Raw genomic sequence first — 19,841 nt, forward strand, 5'->3', positions numbered from 1 at the left:
TATAGGTTGAAAACATCAAACCAAGAATTAATATATAAAAACTCAAAAGTCTTAAAGCAAAGTTTTGGCCCTTGACTGTATATTGAAAACATCAAATCAAGAATTTATCGATCTCGTCTAATAAGTTAAAAGTCTCAAAGGAAAATTTTGGTGCTTCTTCTTTGGAATTTGGTAATATTTTTGGTTTGATGAAGAGTTACTTAAGCTAAAACCGTTTTTAAGAGCGTGCAATATCTCTTGCCAAGACATTTTTTTTATTGCGACGAATAATTAATTATCTTAACTCAAATCACTGCCATTAGCTTTAAGAATGAGTAAACATACAACTAAATAGTTTTTTCACATCTCATGCTCAAAAAGTGCACCTTTATGTCGTGCGTAGACGACATAAAATCGCATTTTATGCTCTAGAGCATAAAAGTAAAATTTTCTTCTAAGACTAAGGTAATCGGTCTCAACAGCCAAACAGTTAAAACATATTGCACAATTTTACTGAGCAATAAAATTGTGTAGATGACAAAACTTGTTATATTATTTTATTTTTGATACAATTTATTAGAAATCCGTATTTTCTGTCATTAAATTTAGTAAATCACATAAAATAGGAGTCGATTATCGTTCAAAAATGCTCCGAAATGTTTGACTTGGCAGAAAACCAAGCGTCTGAAACTCTGATCACATGTTGAAAATTTAAAAAAATAATTAAAAAGTTAGTTGGCGGGAATTGGTTACCTATGTATTATGTTATTTCGCTTTACGACAATTTCGTGATGTAAATTGCCGTGAAAAATATAATTTATTTTCCTCGCAATCGAAGTGAAAAGCAGAGTGTACAACAAGGGCATAAATGTCCATTTTTACCCTCGTTTACTATTTTGGTTTTCGCTTCGCTCAGACCAAAAAATTGCCTCGGGTGAAAATGGGTCACTTTATGCCCTTGTTGTACAATCTACTATTATTCTTCTTTAAAAAATCACGATGTTTTTAACTCAAGCAAGTCATTTATGTTAGTCTAGACAAAAAAATTCAAAATTGCTCTCCTTCTTGATGCGACTGGCAAATCATATTACTAAACTCGGTTGCCAAAACCGAGTTTTTTAAGAGGTCGTTATCAATTTTAGAGCAGAAATGTGAAATTGATGGATTTGGTCGTTGATATTGTACACCGTTTGTTACGTAATATCTAAATACCTAGCAAGTATTGGTTTCTATTAGCACGTCTTCTCATCTTGGCTTTTAATTATGAGGTCGCGAGCGTGCGTCACCGGTAATACATGACGAGAAGGGGCAGTTTTTAAGAAATCATCAAAAAATATGGTAGTAAATTATACTAAATGATGTATAAGAACAGTTTTAGGAAATGTTGTCAATTGTTTAAGTATCAAGATTACGTTGAAATTAAGTCGAGTTTCAAAGATATTGTCACTTGTTTTTGCAGTAATTTCTGGAGAAAATTGATTTCGTTTAACTTTCATTTACACTACTTCAAAGTCATAATAACAAAAATGTACCATGTAATACAAATTTACCATTTTTAGCAGTCCAAACTTTACGAAATTTACAAATAAGATCGACAAAATCAGTGCTTTACGCGCGTGTACCTAAACGTCCTGCAGAAAAAACATCATTACTAATTTAACACTGATTTAAACTTTCACGATTATTAAACATTATCAAACTACACAACGGGACTCAATCGCGTATTTAAGTTTTAAGATTTGCCTCCGACGTTTCGAGGACGGCGTTTTATTTATCGACTGTCGATATTAGTTTCCGCTTACATTAAAAAAAAACGCGCGTAGAAAACTGCGGGAAGCCATTTAAATCAAAAAACATTGCAATTTTAATCGGGACGAGGGTTTTAAGATCTCATCCACATGGAATCCAGTCATTAGTAAATGTATGGGCTACCATAGCAGAACTTACCTTTTCTCTCGGTGTCACTTTACCGCGAGTCGACGAAGAGACGAGAAGATAGGTGCATGCAATCAAGTGCAACGCTACAGGAACACTGATCGGAACGATAATGCACAGGCCCTTTCGGTTCTACCGATCCTAGTGCCGTTTTAACCAATCAGGGTTTGCCGCGACCGTTATTGGCCCTTAGATGTCGACGCCTACCTGATAGTGCACCTGAGATGCATGATAACAGTGATAAATCGAGTACCCCCCATCTCTAACGCTTTCATGACACCCTTACGTTGACGAAATATAATCTGCACCGATTAATCAGAAAAATCATAAACTTTATCCTTATGAATACACATTCGCAAAACAGCGACAAAGTAGGTATGTTTTTATTTATCTTATACCTGGACGAAAAAATCGATCTAGCTTATCTTCTTCGTCTTATCTCTGGAGAAACGCGCATTTTTGAGTTTTTATATGTTTTCCGGGCAAAGCTCGGTCTCCCAGTTATTATTAGGAATAATTACGAGGGTAAGTACTTACATCAAAAAGTCTTTAGAATTGATATCAGCTAAACACATAATGATACGTTTTGATTATTGTTTTTTTTGGTAATAAATTGCATAAGTAAAGACATAAATAAATTAATTACTTTTTATGTTATCGATAAACAATGACAGTAGGGTAGGTGATGTCTTAATATCAGTAAATTCAGGCAAGTTTTTGTGATCATTCAGGAACGATTTTCTCAAAATTTTTGGTGAAGAAGTCATAAAAATTGGTACTTAAATTAAAACTTGGGTTTTTAAGAATGAATAAGTATTTAATAATATGCTTGTAAATTTTAATTTTCAGGCTAGGATGTCCTTTCAATGTTAAAGGTAGTAATTTTAGGTCTTCACACATTTATTTGTTCAATTCAGAAAAAATAATGGAAACATACCACAAAAATAAATATGAAAATACAAAAGAAGGCCTATCAAATATTGTTCAGTAAAAATCAGAAGAATCTTTTTAAGAAAAACGCAATTATTTTAAATAAAATACATAATGTTAAGATGATTTTGGGCCCAGACCATGCAGTTTCCCAAGAATGCTGCGCAGAATCTTGTGCTTGAATTAAAGAGTTGCGTATTGCGTAATCAAGGGTATGTCTTTTGCAATTACTTCACATTCTTTGATTCTTAAAAATCTCCTATAAATTGGCTGTACTAGCGATAAACTAAAAAAAAAGTAAAATTAATACCTAAAATTGTGATTCTTTTTTTTTATGGACGAAGATGCCAGATTTTTTAATACTGAATATGCAGATAAACTAATAAAGAGGTTGCCCAAAAGTAAAAAATAACAGGATACCTGTAAAACCATGATATCATAGCGTTTCTAATTTCTTTTTGATTCCCCCTCGTAGTAACTAATAGTTGTTACTAGTTATGATACTTTTGTTTGTTTGGATTACTATTTCATATAAATACGTAATTAAGTAAATAAAACTTTTTTCAACCATTCATTCATGGTAATTCTGACGCATGGTCCTATATATTAAATTATTTAAAACAATATATAAATAAAAGAATATTATAATATAAATTGAAAAGTTGGTAAACCAGAAAAACTTTGAAACAATATTTAAACTTCAAATTTCAACATTATTTTCTAGAGCCTTAGCGGCTCGCCTTGCGATCCCCTTGGTCACGTCACGCCAATTTATATACGGAACCCTAAAAAAGGTGTAATACCTAATTTAATAAAAAAGTCTATGAACCTATACATGTTGACGACCAGTCTGGCCTAGTGGGTAGTGAGTAGTGACCCTGCCTGTGAAGCCGATGGTCCCGGGTTCAAATCCCAGTAAGGGCATTTATTTGTGTGATGACACAGATACTTGTTCCTGAGTCATGATTGTTTTCTATGTATGTATTTAAGTACATATTTATATATTATATACAGTGAAACCTGGTTAAGTGGGACCTGGATAAGTGAGAAACCTCTATAGCTGGGACTCATGGTGCGGTCCCGACACTTTAGCACTGAATTACCTCTGTTAGTAAGATAAAACGAACCTCTATAACTGGGATTAGTTGTTGTGATTTTGTAGTCACATTTACCTCTATAATTGAGACAGAGTGTATTTTACCTCTTTTACTGAGACTATATTTATAAGATTACATTTTCCTAATTGTTTTTTTAGAATTTTATACGAATTACCTCTGTATCTGAGTAAACGTCAATCTATGACCTCTCTAACTTGGACTTTGATCTATTTCCGTATTCTTACTAACTCTTAGTCTATCCACAAATTCCGCATTTGCTTAATTGTGTCTAAACGACTTCAAGTTTCATCTAGTTTCTTTACGTAGTTAAAACTATCGAAACGAAAGCTGAAATCTTGATAAGTAACAAGAATAAACAAATTTTCATTTAATAAATTTCTAAGACGCAATGAAGTCCGTATCAAATTTAATTGAAAAAATCTATCCTTTGGAAAATCATTCAAAATAAATTCAAAGAAATATTTAAACAGACTTAAAAAATATTTAGGGACAAGGATTATTTTACCTAAACATTTAAAGATAATTACAAAATACCTTATTAACCACCTCTATAACTGAGATATATCCTCTATTCTCACCTCTATTAATGGGACCCTCTGTAAATGAGACAGAAATTTATTTGTACCTGGCTAACTGAGAGCCTGGGTAAGTGGAATACCTCTTTAAGTGAGACAAATCTGCTCGTCCCTTGAAGTCTCACTTATCCAGGTTTCATTGTATATCGTTGTCTGAGTACCCACAACACAAGCCTTCTTGAGCTTACTGTGGGACTTAGTCAATCAGTGTAAGAAAGAATGTCCTACCTATATTTATTTATTTATGTTATATAAATATAATTATCAAAGCTGCTCAAAAATTTCATGAGAATCGATAGAGCAATCCAACCGCCAAGCACCCGGACAAACGGCGTAGGTAGGTACCTACAAACGAAAGCCTATGTGGCTTTCCATTAGAGCAGGGTCCTCATTATGCTTCATGTGCAATAAGAACCTTTCTGTCAGAATTTCAGATAAATAAAATATCATAAAAAGGACATTAATGCACTTGAAGCGTTAACCCTGCTGTATGGAAGGCCATATAATTTGCCTAAGCTGAAACGGAGACGCTTCGCTCGCTTTCGCTCGGTCAGTGAATAATTGAATACCTATGTGTCTGGGCTTGTAGTTGTAGCTTTTAATAGGGAAGTTTCCTCTACTCAAAACATTTTAAGTATTTCATACAGTGCACGAAATAAAACACCAGATAATAATTAGAAAAACATAAATAGTAGTTATTTTTAAACACAATAACTATATAATAAATCATCTAGGTATACACACAAATATAAAAGTAGGTGAGTTGACTGCGACGGTGCGACGTCACTATACTCGTTTTCATACAAATTCCATATTAACAAATCGTTTTGACAGTTCTAAAAAAAAGCTGATTTGACTAGTAGAAAAGTAGTCTATAATAATTATAATTTTTTTGTGTTAACGGTAGATACCTACTCGATTAGAAAATCGTATTCTGATTGCAGTCGACTAATACCTACCTACTACGAGGTAGGGTGGTCTAATGATAACATTCCATTTCTGACCGCAGCTGCACTACCGGTACTGAACGCGTCGCTGTCATTGTCAATTTCCATAGTAAAATTGACAGTAGTGCAGCTGTCGTTGGAAATGGAATGTTACCCTAAGACTGCGCGGTCGATAAGAATGCGCATACGTCATAACTTAGATTCAAAGTGAAGTTCGTGGCTAACTTTAGTGTTGTTTTGAAGTGTAATGGCACCTGTTATTGCTCCAGGAATTAATTTAGTTTACTGTGAAAATACGACACTCTAGGTGAGTTTGAAGTTTTTATCACATGTTGATCTTATTTTTCTTCAATTTAAATGTATTGACACTAAATAGTCTTAAGTAAATTAAAAGATGAGATCTTGAATTTGAATCGCGTATGCGATTGCGCGTTTAGATGGGAGTCGCTAGTTCACGTCATTTTACATAGGTGGCGTTACCAGTATATGCTTTAGTGAAAATGAAGGAATGTGTAAGAATGCGCATGGTACAACCGTGTAAAAATGCGCGCGCAGTCTTGCACATCCATTTCCACATGAATGTGAAAAATGGCTCAGAAATAACCCAGGAAGAACTATAACTGTATTCCAAATGTGTAAAACCTTCTCACCAGCTTGTCTCAAAGCTGCAAACCCCGCAGGTGATGCTGAAAATTTAAAAACTACAGGAATATCACCTTATAGTCCTAAGGTATTCACTGAAGCTGATTTATTGGCTAATTCTGTCACCGATATTATAGAACGATATAACTAGGCTAATTTTGCTGAAGGCAAAGAGACACATCAAGCGCAATCTACAAGCCATGATATGTTGTTGTAAATCATGTTGACCCTCTTGGACATGCCCGTGATGTGGCGAGATCTATAAAGATCCTATTACTGAAGACTGGATCGCTGCCACCTTTGTTTGTGACTTATGTAAATAGTTATGGCCTTTTTGGGTATTGCGCATTCTTACCCTACCCGCGCAGTCTTACACATCTTGCTGCGCATTCTTACAACACAGGTAGTGTAAGAATGCGCATTTCTCATTTTTCAATTATACTCTAATATATCTAGACTGGTTGATTGTCACGATTAGGATCTAAATCTAGAGATGGGTAGGGGTGAGTAAATACTGAGTATTTACTCGGTATTTACTCAAAGCACCCGATAAATACCCGTATTTACTCATTTAGGTGGGTAAAAACGATTGCTTATAAAATATTCAAAAAGTGAGATTTAAGAACAAAATTGTCTTTTATTGAAGAGTGCTAACGTGTATTAACAATATCTATAAAATATAAAGCTTATAGGACGCTTAATTTAGGAATAAAAGGTAATTATTAGTGAGAGGCGAATTGTGATAATGCATAGTTAACAATTTTGTTTTAAATAAGAAGGTATTTATTTACTTTAAAAATATGGTATTAAAATTCTATCGATGTTCTAGATAACTGCATGTCGCGCAAAAGTGCGTGTTTACGCGGTACTTACGACCTTTTATTAAGAGTTTTTTAAAGAAAACTCAAAAATGGCTCAACCATTGATGTTAAAAATATTGTTTTTTGTACTCTATTATACGGCTAATCTCCCGATATGTTTTCATATTTTTTCTGAACTTTGGTTCTAAAGTTATAGAGAGATAAACATTATTTTGGCCTTTCGAAACGGTTTTCTTCCAAAAATATTCAATTTATCCAAAAATGTTCTTAGAAACATTCCAGTTATTTTGAAAGACCCATTTAAAGATGTGCAGCACGTTGGTGGTTTCTGATTTTTTTTTTGTGACAATTAGTTACATGTATGGAGTGCCCCTCTTAAAAATACATTTCTTACAATTTTGAGTACTTAATCCAGTAGCGGCTTACAAAATACTCGTATATTTCAAATTTATATGCCCCTTTCAGCACTCTAAATAGTTTATACCCACCAATTTGGGTATAAACGAGTAAATACGGGTATATTGAGTAAATACTGAGTATTTACTCGGTATTTACCCGTGAGTATTTACTCACTACCCATCTCTATTAGGATCTTAACTACCTTTTAGAAGAGAGAAATGAGTAATCTCGATTCGTGCAAAAGAATATTTAATTTAACTAAAAAAACTAAAAAAAACTAAATGGCCAAGAGGGTCGTAAGTTTGGTTTTATAAATCCACACAATATCCACTTTACTCTGCGGTTAGGTACTCTCGCCTGGGTGTGCGCGGGCGCTGAACTGTGGCCGACTGTACTCAGGGCCGCCCGGTGCTTGAGACGGGGTGGTCTTCCGACTGACGAGAGAAGCGTAGCGCAGTGTAGGTGTGGCTGCGGCGAGTGTACTACCCAACGTAGTAGTAGGCTGCGGTGGATCCTCCACCACAAAATTCAGCCCGAACTTTGGACCCTGGAACGCGTCATCCAAACGCATGAGATTACAGTCCGGCTACGTAATTTGTGAGCATCCCCGGCGAGCGGCAGGAAAAGAAAGCACCTAAAATGTAGCAGTGATGCCGTGGATGTTCACAATCAGAGTCGGAGATTACAATATGTAAAGATGATGCAATAATTTACTATTTCAAAATGAGGGTGGAAATAATTTCTGATGCAATATCGTTACAGCAGCATGATCGAGCAAAATCATTATACACTTAGTATTTAATTGTGAAATGGTTTGATGAAATAAAGTAAAAGCACTAAAATTATCTTAATATTTAATTAGCATGGAAAATCTACATTTGCGTTACCTAATAAATTTACCACTTACCCAATTTGGGGTTTACTTTCACTCGCGATAGTACATAGTCAACGTATTACGACGTTAAGGAAAAACATTTCGACATTTCGAGGAACGTTAGGGACGACAACATATTAAGTTATATCGGTTACATTTTTATAAATTGATGTACGTATTAGAGACCGATGATTAGTGTGACGTGCGTTCTATTTCGAATGAAGATCGGGAATGGTGGACGGGCGATCCGCTAATGCAACTGACTGACCATACGACAAACAAAAGAACTCGTTTCCGTGAGCTCTAAAATGTTGCATTCACAAATCTATCGGAGCGCTAAGACGGCGCTGACGAATACTTGTTGCATTTTTTATGTTTTAATATAGTTTTAATTGTAAATATTAGCTTGTAAAATTAGTTTTAAGTGGTATTTTTATCTATATTTGTATTTTATTTTAATAATAATAGTTCGTGTAACGCATAACGTTACATATACCCGCCTCGTCTGGGTAAGGATTTTGGTCTTAAACAAAATTCGTCTCATTATCCCTAGCATTTACAAATTCATTCTATCATCTTCTATACAATCTTTCAAATTTCACTTTCACTAAAACAGCAACAACTTTTAAAACGCTGTTGATGCACACATTTATGAGATTCGAGGCATCAGCTAGCATAGCTTTTGACTCATGCTAGAAACTAGATGTTCTTGGGGTCGTACCTATCTATACTACCTATTATTATAAAGTTTAAAATCTTTTATATGCCAGGCTCCAATATTCTTGCCTGCCATATCCTCCAAGATATACACTAATGGTGAACTCTTCTCAACTACTCTGCATTGCAAATATTTTGGTGCTAATTTCTTACTAAAATATTTATCCTTATCACTAGGAACGTAAGTTCGCTTAAACACTATATCGCCTACGTTATATTCTGCTGGTTTTCTACGCAAATTGTAATGCATGGTATTCTTTACATGTGCATTCCACAATGAGGCTTGTACATCATTGAATACCGAAGCGAGACATCCTAAGTTCTCAGCATAAATATCACGCGGCAAGAACAAAACTTCATCACCTAGGTCCGTATCAGTGTAGTGCAATCCACATGTGACCAGCTCCCTACCATGTACTAAGAAAGACGGAGAGTAATTAGTCACTTCATTTACGGAGTTGTTCATCGCAAATTGAATCTTTGGGATAAAAGTGTCCCAGGATCTATGGTCATTACCTACAAACGTGGACAAACAAGTGACAAGAGTCTTGTTAAAACGTTCCACTAAATTTATTTGTGGACAGTACTTTGGTGTATAATACACGTTTGGCACCTTGTATTTCTTAAATAACGCGTCTGTGACAGAGCTAACAAATTGACTTCCGTTGTCTAAGAAAATTGTTTGTGGTATACCGTATACCAAAAAAATTGAGTCTTCTAAGACTTTAACAACTGCGTCGGCAGTAGCGCGACGAAGAGGAAATATGTTACAATACTTTGTGAAACAGCAGGTCACGACAAGTATATAGCTATTCTGTTTTCGAGAGACTGGAAGTGGACCTACAAAATCAATGGAGATCATTTGATGGGGGCGGCTGCACTGCTTGGGACGTCCCATTTCTCCCAAAGTAGTGTGATTTTGTGACTTATATGACAGGCAAACGGAACAAGAGTTAACAAACTGAACGACGTCCTGATGCATCCCGGGCCAGTAATATGATAATGCCAGACGCGTGTACGTTTTGAAAATGCCGAGATGTCCAGCAGTTGGTTCAGAGTGGCTCTCGGTTATGACCTTGTCACGATATTCGCTGGGAACAACCTCCTTCCAAGCGAACTCTGAGGTGAGTTGTGATTGTGATACAGTTTTGGAGAGCCTATATAAAGAATTATTTTTTATTATAAAATTTGGAAAATTATTTGGACTGTTTAGACAACCGTTATACATTTTAATGAACCATTCGTCCTTAGTATTGGCTACCGCGTTTGCAAGGGAGATGGCAGACATGGGGACAGCACGTGACAGAGCATCTGGGATCACATTGTCAACGCCACGACGATGCTTGATTTCGAAGTTGAAAGAACTTAGACGGACTCCCCAGCGTGCAAGTCTACCGGTTGGATTCTCCAAGGAAAGAAACCATTTCAACGCGATATGGTCTGTACACAGTGTAAACTTTTGGCCATTCTCTAAGTAACAGCGCCAGTGCTCGAGCGCTACTATTGCACTGAGTGTTTCCCTCTCAGTAATGCTGTAGTTTTTTTCGGCACCGGTGAGAGCTCGGCTCATGTAGGCTACTGGGTATTCCTTTCCATCTATGGTCTGGGTCAGCATGCCGCCAAGACCATAGTTGCTAGCGTCAACGTGAACCTCAAAGGGCTTAGAATAGTCCGGGCAAGCGAGGATCGGCGCGGAAACTAAACAATCCTTCAACGCATTAAAAGCCGCTTCAGCTTCGGGCGTCCACTTGAACGGCGGTGCTTTCTTGCCATTCGAAGTCAAACTATTGAGCGGCCCGGCCACGGTGCTGAAGTTTGGAACGAAACGTCGGTACCACGTTGCTGTACCGAGAAAGCGTTTCAGTTCAGTTTTGCTTGTCGGAGCAGGAAAATTTAAAATGGCGTCTACTTTATTTGGGTCCGTACGCAAACCACGAGAATCTACAATATAGCCTAAATATTTTAATTCGCTACGGAAGAATTGACATTTCTCGAAATTTACTGTCAAATAAGCAGACTTAAGCTTATCTAGAACGCGCAAAAGACGAGACACGTGTTCTTCAAAAGTCGAGCTAATAATGATAATATCGTCTAAGTATGCAAAAGTCTTAAGTTCCATGTCGCCAAACAACAAATCTACTAGGCGTTGCTGAGTCGCAGGCGCATTGGTGAGGCCAAAAGCGGTGGTTTTAAACCTTAATGTTCCGCGACCTGGCACATAAAAAGCAGTTTTATCGCGATCTGAAGGTTCTATGGGGATCTGCCAGAACGCCTTAGAAAGATCAACGCTGGACAGGTACTTTGCGTCTCGAAGATTATCGAGAATTTCCGAAACGTATGGCAAATTGTACGCGTCACGTTTAGTCACAGCGTTGAGCTTCCTACTATCGAGGCAGAACCTAGGCTGTCCATTCTTCTTAGTCACTATAAGTACTGGTGAAGACCACGCGCTCTCACATGTTTCAACAACGTCTAAAGACAGCATTTCGTCGACCTGCTCCACTAGAATACGCTGTTTTTCAGGCGACATCCTGTAATAACGCTGCCTAATAGGTTGAGCGTCACCTGTATCTATTTTGTGCGTTATCAAGTTCGTCCTACCTAAACCTTTTTCTTCCATAGATATGGATTTGAATTGAGCTATAACATTATCAGCAATTGACTTCTGCGATTCGACTAGGTTTTCATAAGAGTTAATGAAAGAATCTGGGTTGTCAACGTTTACCTTGTCAAGAGGGCTCTCAGATAATGTTATACTTCCTACATATTTGGGACAAATGTTAAATGCACGCCAAAAGTCAACACCTAATATTATGTTAGTGGGGTCCTCAGGGACCACATAAGCTGTTATTACATGGAACTGACCTTCAAAAGTGATGGGTAGATTCATGTACCCGATACAGTTTAGAGGGTGATTGCCAGCTGCTGTTAAAGGAGGACGGACATTCTGTTGCAAGGTGCAGTCTATTAAATTGAGATGCGCATTGTTACCGATTACAGTTACTGCAGCACCAGAATCCAGCAAAGCACAAGCATCCATATTGTTAATTTTAATATTTACATAAGGCCTAGTATCAAAGAGAGGCTTATTCTGCAGAATTGTAGATATTTGATAAGATGTAGAGAATGTTTTGATGAATTTAAGCCCAGAGTCCCAATCTTGCTTATCAAAATGACTACAATTCCGCTCATCTAGTTTTTTGTATCTGCCTTTTTATTACAAACCGGACAATCAGGTGTTTTGACATCTTTCTTGCCACATTTAAAACAAAACACGTCCCTACTAGCCGTACATTGCCGAATATGATGATTATTACTACGGCACCTTGGGCAATACGGTTGTTGTTTATTGTTTTGATCAGCATTGGACACAGAATGTATATAATTTTGTTGTTGAGACTTGTTTTGATTTTGATTCTGGCTATAATTTGTGGTGTTTTTAGAATATTGCCCTTTATTATAATTATTGTTATATGTGTAATTTTGTTTATTATATGTATTGTTGTTAAATTTATTTGGACTTTTATTTGATTCCCTAGAGTACGCAAATTCGGGTGCAACAGTGTCAGAAGTCACTCTTGGTGGCTCCTGAAATTGTGAGTGTCGAGAATGATAAGTCTCGTAATTGCGACACAATGAGCGTAAAGAATCAATTGTCCTAATTTCGGTAGATGATGCTGCTAGTGTACTTGCGTAACACGGCCTAATATTGTGAAGTAAGGTTTCGAGCTGCTCCGCTTCGCTTGGGGGTGTCGAAAGACGAGAAAACATACCACTCATAATGGAAAGATAAACAGTTATGTTTTCATGTTCACCCTGAGTCCGAGAGCGAATCTCCGTCGTTAGTCGGTAATCATAATTAGATTGATCGAAGTCCTCTTTCAATTTAGCAGCGAGTTCTGGCCAGGAAGAAATATTGTCCCGTACCGAACGGAACCAATGCAGAGCGTTGTCCTGAAAAATTTCGGTGGCGAAAGCTAATACTTTTGTTGATGCAATGTTACGTGCAACAATAAATTCGTCGACGCGCTGTATAAATGAGCGGACACAAGTTTTGCCATTAAATTTTAATTTACTCAAGTCAGCTACAGTGCGATCGCAAGTCACCGAAATCAAGTTCTGAACCTCTGGGGCCGCCGTCGAGGTCTCACTAGAGGGACCCGCGCCTAAATTAGAAGAAGTTGTCGCTATTTGTGTAGGCCTCTTAGCTTGAAGAGCCGCGAGCTTCTGGGAGGCGACTTTATGCCCCTCTAGGATATCCTTATATTCTTTTCTGTCGTCACCGCACGTTATCCTCGCTAAACGATTATGAAGATGATTTAGCATATTTTGCGTTCTCATAATAGTAGGTACACTTGGTTCAGAAATATCAAGATTCAATTGTATTTTTGTAAGAACTTCTACGCAACCCCTAAGATCCTGTCGAATATCTAGCGGAGACTCTAATATGTGCTCAGCCGGGTGCTCCGCGGCTAATTTTACAATTTGTCTTCGCAATTCCTCTACTGAAGAACCGGCAGTAGCACCTCGGATCTGAACCTCATATTCAAGCTCCGATTTTTGAAGAGAAAGATATTTGACAGGCAGCATCGTGAATTTAAATTTAATTAGAGGGTAAGTGGTAAGGAGCAGAAACTAATAAGCTTATATTAAAAATTCTCCGATCTGTTACAAAAGTTGATGAATGATAAACGTTTGGTTTTCCCAATTAGTAGAAATAAAGATAAAAACAGGTTAGTTGCAAATAAAAAGAAGAAAAGCGTGCTACTAATGTGTACTTTCCACTCGATAGAAACAATTAATACTAATTTCACTATATTTGTGATACTAAGCGTAATTTAACACTAACATAAAATAAATTATAGAATTTGACTATATGTGGGTAGAAATCAATTTACGAAACACCTTACAAAATTACCAAATTACTTTCCACTAATAGTACACCTTAGTAGCAAATGAAACCAAAAAAAAACGTTGCACAGAAAAAAGAATAAGCCACAAACATACACTAACTACAAAAGCCGAGAAATAAATAGGATTTGTGTGAATTTAACCACGTTAGAGGGCGCCAGTGTCACGATTAGGATCTTAACTACCTTTTAGAAGAGAGAAATGAGTAATCTCGATTCGTGCAAAAGAATATTTAATTTAACTAAAAAAACTAAAAAAACTAAAAAAAACTAAATGGCCAAGAGGGTCGTAAGTTTGGTTTTATAAATCCACACAATATCCACTTTACTCTGCGGTTAGGTACTCTCGCCTGGGTGTGCGCGGGCGCTGAACTGTGGCCGACTGTACTCAGGGCCGCCCGGTGCTTGAGACGGGGTGGTCTTCCGACTGACGAGAGAAGCGTAGCGCAGTGTAGGTGTGGCTGCGGCGAGTGTACTACCCAACGTAGTAGTAGGCTGCGGTGGATCCTCCACCACAAAATTCAGCCCGAACTTTGGACCCTGGAACGCGTCATCCAAACGCATGAGATTACAGTCCGGCTACGTAATTTGTGAGCATCCCCGGCGAGCGGCAGGAAAAGAAAGCACCTAAAATGTAGCAGTGATGCCGTGGATGTTCACAATCAGAGTCGGAGATTACAATTTGTAAAGATGATGCAATAATTTACTATTTCAAAATGAGGGTGGAAATAATTTTTGAAGCAATATCGTTACAGCAGCATGATCGAGCAAAGTCATTATACACTTAGTATTTAATTGTGAAATGGTTTGATGAAGTAAAGTAAAAGCACTAAAATTATCTTAATATTTAATTAGCATGGAAAATCTACATTTGCGTTACCTAATAAATTTACCACTTACCCAATTTGGGGTTTACTTTCACTCGCGATAGTACATAGTCAACGTATTACGACTGTTGGCGATGCGCTCGTTATATCTGTACCTAGTTATGTTTTACTTATGAAAAACCATAGTCGTGTTAAATTAGCTTTTAATTCCTTAGTCTTAAGGTTGATATTTGTTTGTAGCATGTCTAATGCAACCTGTTACCATGCGCCGCCAGGCAGTCCGCTGCTGGCCGCGAGCCTATGCACATACGATCTCGTGACATTTTTTGTAATTGTGTTTTTTCCGAAATACATCATCGTGTTAGAAGTCGGCCTTTTCTTCAAACGAACCCCATACAGTTAACAAAGTGGTCTTCAAACCGGATCCATGCACCGTACCCCGACCACGATAGAAACGCGTGGGTCGAAAGCGCGTCGTGCAGAACAATTAAGGAGGCTTCTAGAAGAAGAACAAAGAATGTCCCTAAATGGCGAGCCGAGTAAAGCACCTTATGGTCATAGTTCTACAGCCAGGTTGGAAGAAATTAAGCCAGCTTCAAGTATTCCGAAAGATTTAGCTATCACAAAAACAATAGCCGGTAGCGTAAAATCTGAACCAACCGCGGCAGAATTTCGCAAGAAAATGCTTCATACTTCTGCTTCGTATGCCAGCAAAGCTTCTAGCAGCAAGGGCTCAAGAACTTCATCGGCTTCTAGAACAGCAAAGAAGAAGCAACTTTTGTTAGAAGCCGCAAAACAAAAAGCTGCCATACAGATGGAGATCATCGATAAGACTCTGGATGCTCAGTTAGCAGAGCTTGACGACGAGGAACAAGAGTACGGTTCACAAGTAAGTCGAAGGAGCTATTCTCGAAGTCACGTTGCAAACTGGGTGGAAAATCAGAGCAACTTGGAACCGCAAGACGACCTGCAGCCAGCCCCCGATAATGGCATAAATATGGGTGAGTTGCATCAGCAAGTGTCACGTTTACCGCCCGAACCCGGTCCAGCGCCACGCGCCGCCACGCCCGCGCCAGCCCCGGCGCCCGTGCCGGCCGCCCCGCTGCCGCCGCCCGACGGCACCGTCATGGCACTCAACAATGCGATACAAGTTATGGCCGATGCTGTGAAGAACATTTCCACTGCCAGTGCACCGAATACCAGCCTGCTCAGTCGACTCAGCACACCCAAAGATCTCCCCGAGTTCTCTGGCGATTATTTAGAATGGTTGCAGTTTAAACAAGCATATTACGAGTCCACTGAGTTATGTAAATTCACCGATAAGGAGAACCTTTGGAGGCTTAGAAAATGTTTGCGCGGAGCCGCTAAGGATGCAGTCAACGCTTTGTTCATAAGTGCCACGTCACCTGAGAAAGTTATGTCGGCGTTGGAACTACGATATGGTAACTCCGAGTGCATCATTTCCCGCGTTTTGTACGACATTAAAAAGCTTCAACCATTGCACCAAGATTACCACAAAGATATTATTACGTTCGCATTAAAAGTTCAAAACTACGTGGAAGCAGTACGAGCAGTCGGTCAAGAGGAGCACCTACAGGGGGTAAACATAGTTTCCATAATCTTATCTAAGCTGCCGACAGTACTAATATCGAAGTGGTCAGATTACAGCTTCAGTTTAATCAAAGATGGTAAAAAACCTAGATTGGTCATCATGTCTGACTTTCTTAACGAAGAGGCAGTCAAGATTTCAACCACTGCAAGTACCTATATGGCCACAAAAAGTGAGAATTATAAACATAAAACCTCAGACACTAATAACGCACGTAACCACACAATATTAGTGCACGGCGAAGGAAGTGATAAGAAATGCCTTTTTTGCCGAACATCTGTTCACAAGATAACTGATTGTAAACAGTTTAAACGAGCGCTGCGCAAAGTGAGGTGGCAATTCGTTAGAAAAAACGGGCTATGTTACAAATGCCTATTATCTAAACACGAACGAGAATCGTGCCTTGCACCTGCTTGCGATAAGGACGATTGTGGCGAAGCACATCATCGACTTCTGCACTACACGGTAACCAAGGGCGAGGTACCGCTTGCGTCATCATCATCATCGGGCCCTTCGAGATCTACAACATCTCCTACTACGAGTGCGTCAACGCAGCAAGATCTCGAATCCAAATCGGTTCCTGGGACTTTGACGCATATTAACGCAAGTGATAAAAGGGTGTTGCTCAAAGTAGTGCGTATCAGCGTTAATGGACCTAACGGTGTGTTTTCGACTACGGCTTTATTGGACGGTGGTTCTTCGGTTAGTTTAATAAGTTCGAAATTAGCGCGGCGCGCGGGATTAAGTGGACGTACTAGCACGTTTTGCACACAAGGTGCATTTGTCGGCAGCGAATTAGTGCGCAAATTTACCATTGTGAATGTGAACATTACGGGTATAGACAATAAGGTGCATAATATAAGAGTGCGTAGTGTCGATGACTTGAGTGTACCGTTGCAAAGTCTATCAGTTTTAAAATGTACTAACTTTGCTCACTTAAAAGATATAAAAGATAAATTATGTACTTCCGATTCAAAACCTGAGATTTTAATAGGTCAAGATAACTATCATTTAATGATGCCTTTACAAGTTAGAGAGGGTAAAAATAACGAGGGTTATGCTAGCCTCACTCCCTTGGGTTGGTGCGCTCATGGGAAGGTGTACGTGCCGCAGGGTGTCCGCCCGCCCACGCAGGTCGAGTCTAACCTTTTTATTTCAGAGTCGGAGCACACGACGGATACCTCAGAGGGTCTCGATCTGTTAAGGCAGATCCACGAGGAGGTCCGCCTGTCATTCAAGTTGGACACGTTGGGCGTGACGTGCGCGCCGCGGCAGAATGCGCAGGACGCGCGCGCGGTGGTGCAGCTGCAGCAGTCCGCTGAGCTGCGCGCCGGCCGCTGGCACGTCGGCCTGCCCTGGAAGGAGGACCACCCATCCATGCCTGACTCGTATCCTAGCGCTCTTAAAAGGATGAAAGGTATCGAAAAGAAAATGACTAAAGACTCTGGTTTTGCTGAAAGGTATCGGGAGCGCGTGGCTCACTTACTTCAAAATGATTACGCATCTGAACTGTCAGATACTCAGGTGAGACCCAAAAAATGGTATCTCGCTCATTTTGGAGTAGACAACGTCAACAAAAAGCGTCTGCGCTTGGTCTTCGACTCAGCAAATAAGGTAAATGGCTTATGTTTAAACGATTTCTTATTAACAGGTCCCGATTTGTTGTCATCGCTATTTGGTATTATGTTACGCTTTAGGGAAAACAAGATTCGAGTAACAGGTGACATCAAAGATATGTTTTTAAGGATCAAGATTCGGGCCGAAGATCAACACGCTTTAAGGTTCCTATGGAGGGACGAGCCTACTGACGAATTAAAAACGTATGTAATGACATCACTTCCGTTTGGGGCTAATTGCAGTCCATTTGTTAGTCAGTTTATAAAAAACTTGAACGCGCGACGGTTCGAGTCAACTATGCCAGAAGCTGTCGATGCGATATGTAACTCGCATTACGTAGATGACTACATAGACAGTTTTGCAGACGAAGCCTCGGCCATCAAAATGGTAAGAAATATAAATTTTATTCACAGTGCGGGCGGTTTCGAGATGAGAAACTGGACTAGCAACAGTGTCTCAGTTTTAAATAGTCTGCCAAATCAAACCTTAGGGACAGCGGCCGTAAGGTTTAAAGACTTTAAAGTCGATCAGCAGCAACAAGGTGAGCGTACTCTCGGGCTAATATGGTACCCAGCCGATGATAAGTTGACATTCGACTTATCATTAAAACGGATTCCCGAAAGTATTGTCAACGGTGATGAGCGTCCTACAAAGCGTCTTATGCTTAGGGTAATAATGTCTATTTTCGACATTTTAGGATTCTTATCTCCTTTTACCATTCAGGGTCGAATAATGCTGCAGGATACCTGGCGGTTAAATATAGACTGGAATGATTACATTCCGGATGCTATTTACAACAAGTGGCGAAAATGGATTGACCTACTTAAGGTAATTAGCGACATACGTATACCAAGGTGCTATCAATCAGCTGTTCGCAATCACAGCCACGGAGATGCCGAGTCTCCATCTGTGCGAGTAAGCGAGACAGCAGATCACCGGAGCGCAGCATCTGCTGGTACCCCGAGCGCGACGTTGCCGTTATCGACGTACGCGCCTGGCAACGGTGCGCCTACGTCATGCGCTACGAAGGCCTACGAATCCGTAGCAGGAGCTACAAGCGCTACGCGCACGGCAAAGGTAGGTTATAACAACTTACAATTGCATGTTTTTTGTGATAGTAGTACTCGGGCTATGTGTACTGTAGCTTATTGGCGTTGGCAGATAAATGGTAGTATTAAAGTTGCCTTTATTGCCAGTAAATGTAAGGTTATGCCTGTAAAGCCATTGACAGTACCTAAGGCCGAGTTACAAGCTGCACTATTAGCCGCAAGGCTGGCTAATACGATAGGTAAGGTGCACAAGATAGTTCCCGAGCGGCGTTACTTTTGGTGCGACAGTTCGACTGTCTTGCACTGGGTGCGTAACAATACGCGCTCATATAAAACGTTCGAAGCGAACCGGTTGGGCGAGATCGATGAGTTATCCCGCAGTAGGTGTATATTGGGCATTCTAGATCATTTAACCCTTTCCTGCCTTAACGAGACAGAAACCAAGCTGTTCATAAGATCACTTTCAACAAAAACTTTCGTGTAACCGCATTTGGCCGCTCACTGCGTTCGCTCTATGCGTTTTACGAAAGTTTTTGTTGAAAGTGGTCTTATAAACAGCTTGGTTTCTGTCTCGTTAAGGCAAGAAAGGGTTAAATGATCTAAAATATCCAATATACACCACGAAAGATTTAACAGTTTGCCCTTAGACACCTAGAGATCTCGATTCGCGTTTAAATTGTTTTAAATAAGGAATGTTTAAGTCAAGTAGCAGTTTACAGACACAAAATGTCAAAGCATTTAAACTTAAATATTTAATCGAAGTACAGGATGTAAGGTACATCAGTCCTCTGTTGGACTAGGGTATGAGCCTTAAGGACACAGGTTGTACTGAAGGCTTAAAACCTAAACGTTGACATTAAATATTTTATAATTGTAATGCCTTAACATGGTT

At 39.0% G+C, this 19,841-nt stretch overlaps 2 protein-coding genes and 1 long non-coding RNA gene across 3 annotated transcripts; 1 reads left to right on the plus strand and 2 right to left on the minus strand.

Annotated features, from left to right (window-relative positions):
* Positions 1 to 7,578: 7,578 nt before the first annotated feature.
* On the minus strand, positions 7,579 to 8,324 carry LOC134805677 (uncharacterized). Its single transcript, XR_010146356.1, has 2 exons — positions 8,254 to 8,324; positions 7,579 to 7,893 (listed from the first exon to the last, which is right to left on the minus strand). It is a non-coding gene; the product is annotated as an uncharacterized LOC134805677 (long non-coding RNA).
* A 3,778-nt stretch (positions 8,325 to 12,102) lies between these two features.
* On the minus strand, positions 12,103 to 13,582 carry LOC134805681 (uncharacterized). The gene has a single exon (XM_063778938.1). It carries the CDS (start codon positions 13,525 to 13,527, stop codon positions 12,130 to 12,132), a length of 1,398 nt encoding a protein of 465 aa, XP_063635008.1. The 5' UTR covers positions 13,528 to 13,582; the 3' UTR covers positions 12,103 to 12,129.
* Positions 13,583 to 17,300: 3,718 nt separating this feature from the next.
* On the plus strand, positions 17,301 to 19,433 carry LOC134805687 (uncharacterized). Its single transcript, XM_063778941.1, has 2 exons — positions 17,301 to 17,807; positions 18,159 to 19,433. The coding sequence occupies exons 1-2, from the start codon at positions 17,301 to 17,303 to the stop codon at positions 19,431 to 19,433; spliced, it is 1,782 nt and encodes a 593-aa protein (XP_063635011.1).
* Positions 19,434 to 19,841: the final 408 nt, after the last annotated feature.

Source organism: Cydia splendana, unplaced genomic scaffold (genome assembly GCF_910591565.1).
Source record: "Cydia splendana unplaced genomic scaffold, ilCydSple1.2 scaffold_48_ctg1, whole genome shotgun sequence".
Lineage (NCBI taxonomy): Eukaryota > Metazoa > Arthropoda > Insecta > Lepidoptera > Tortricidae > Cydia > Cydia splendana.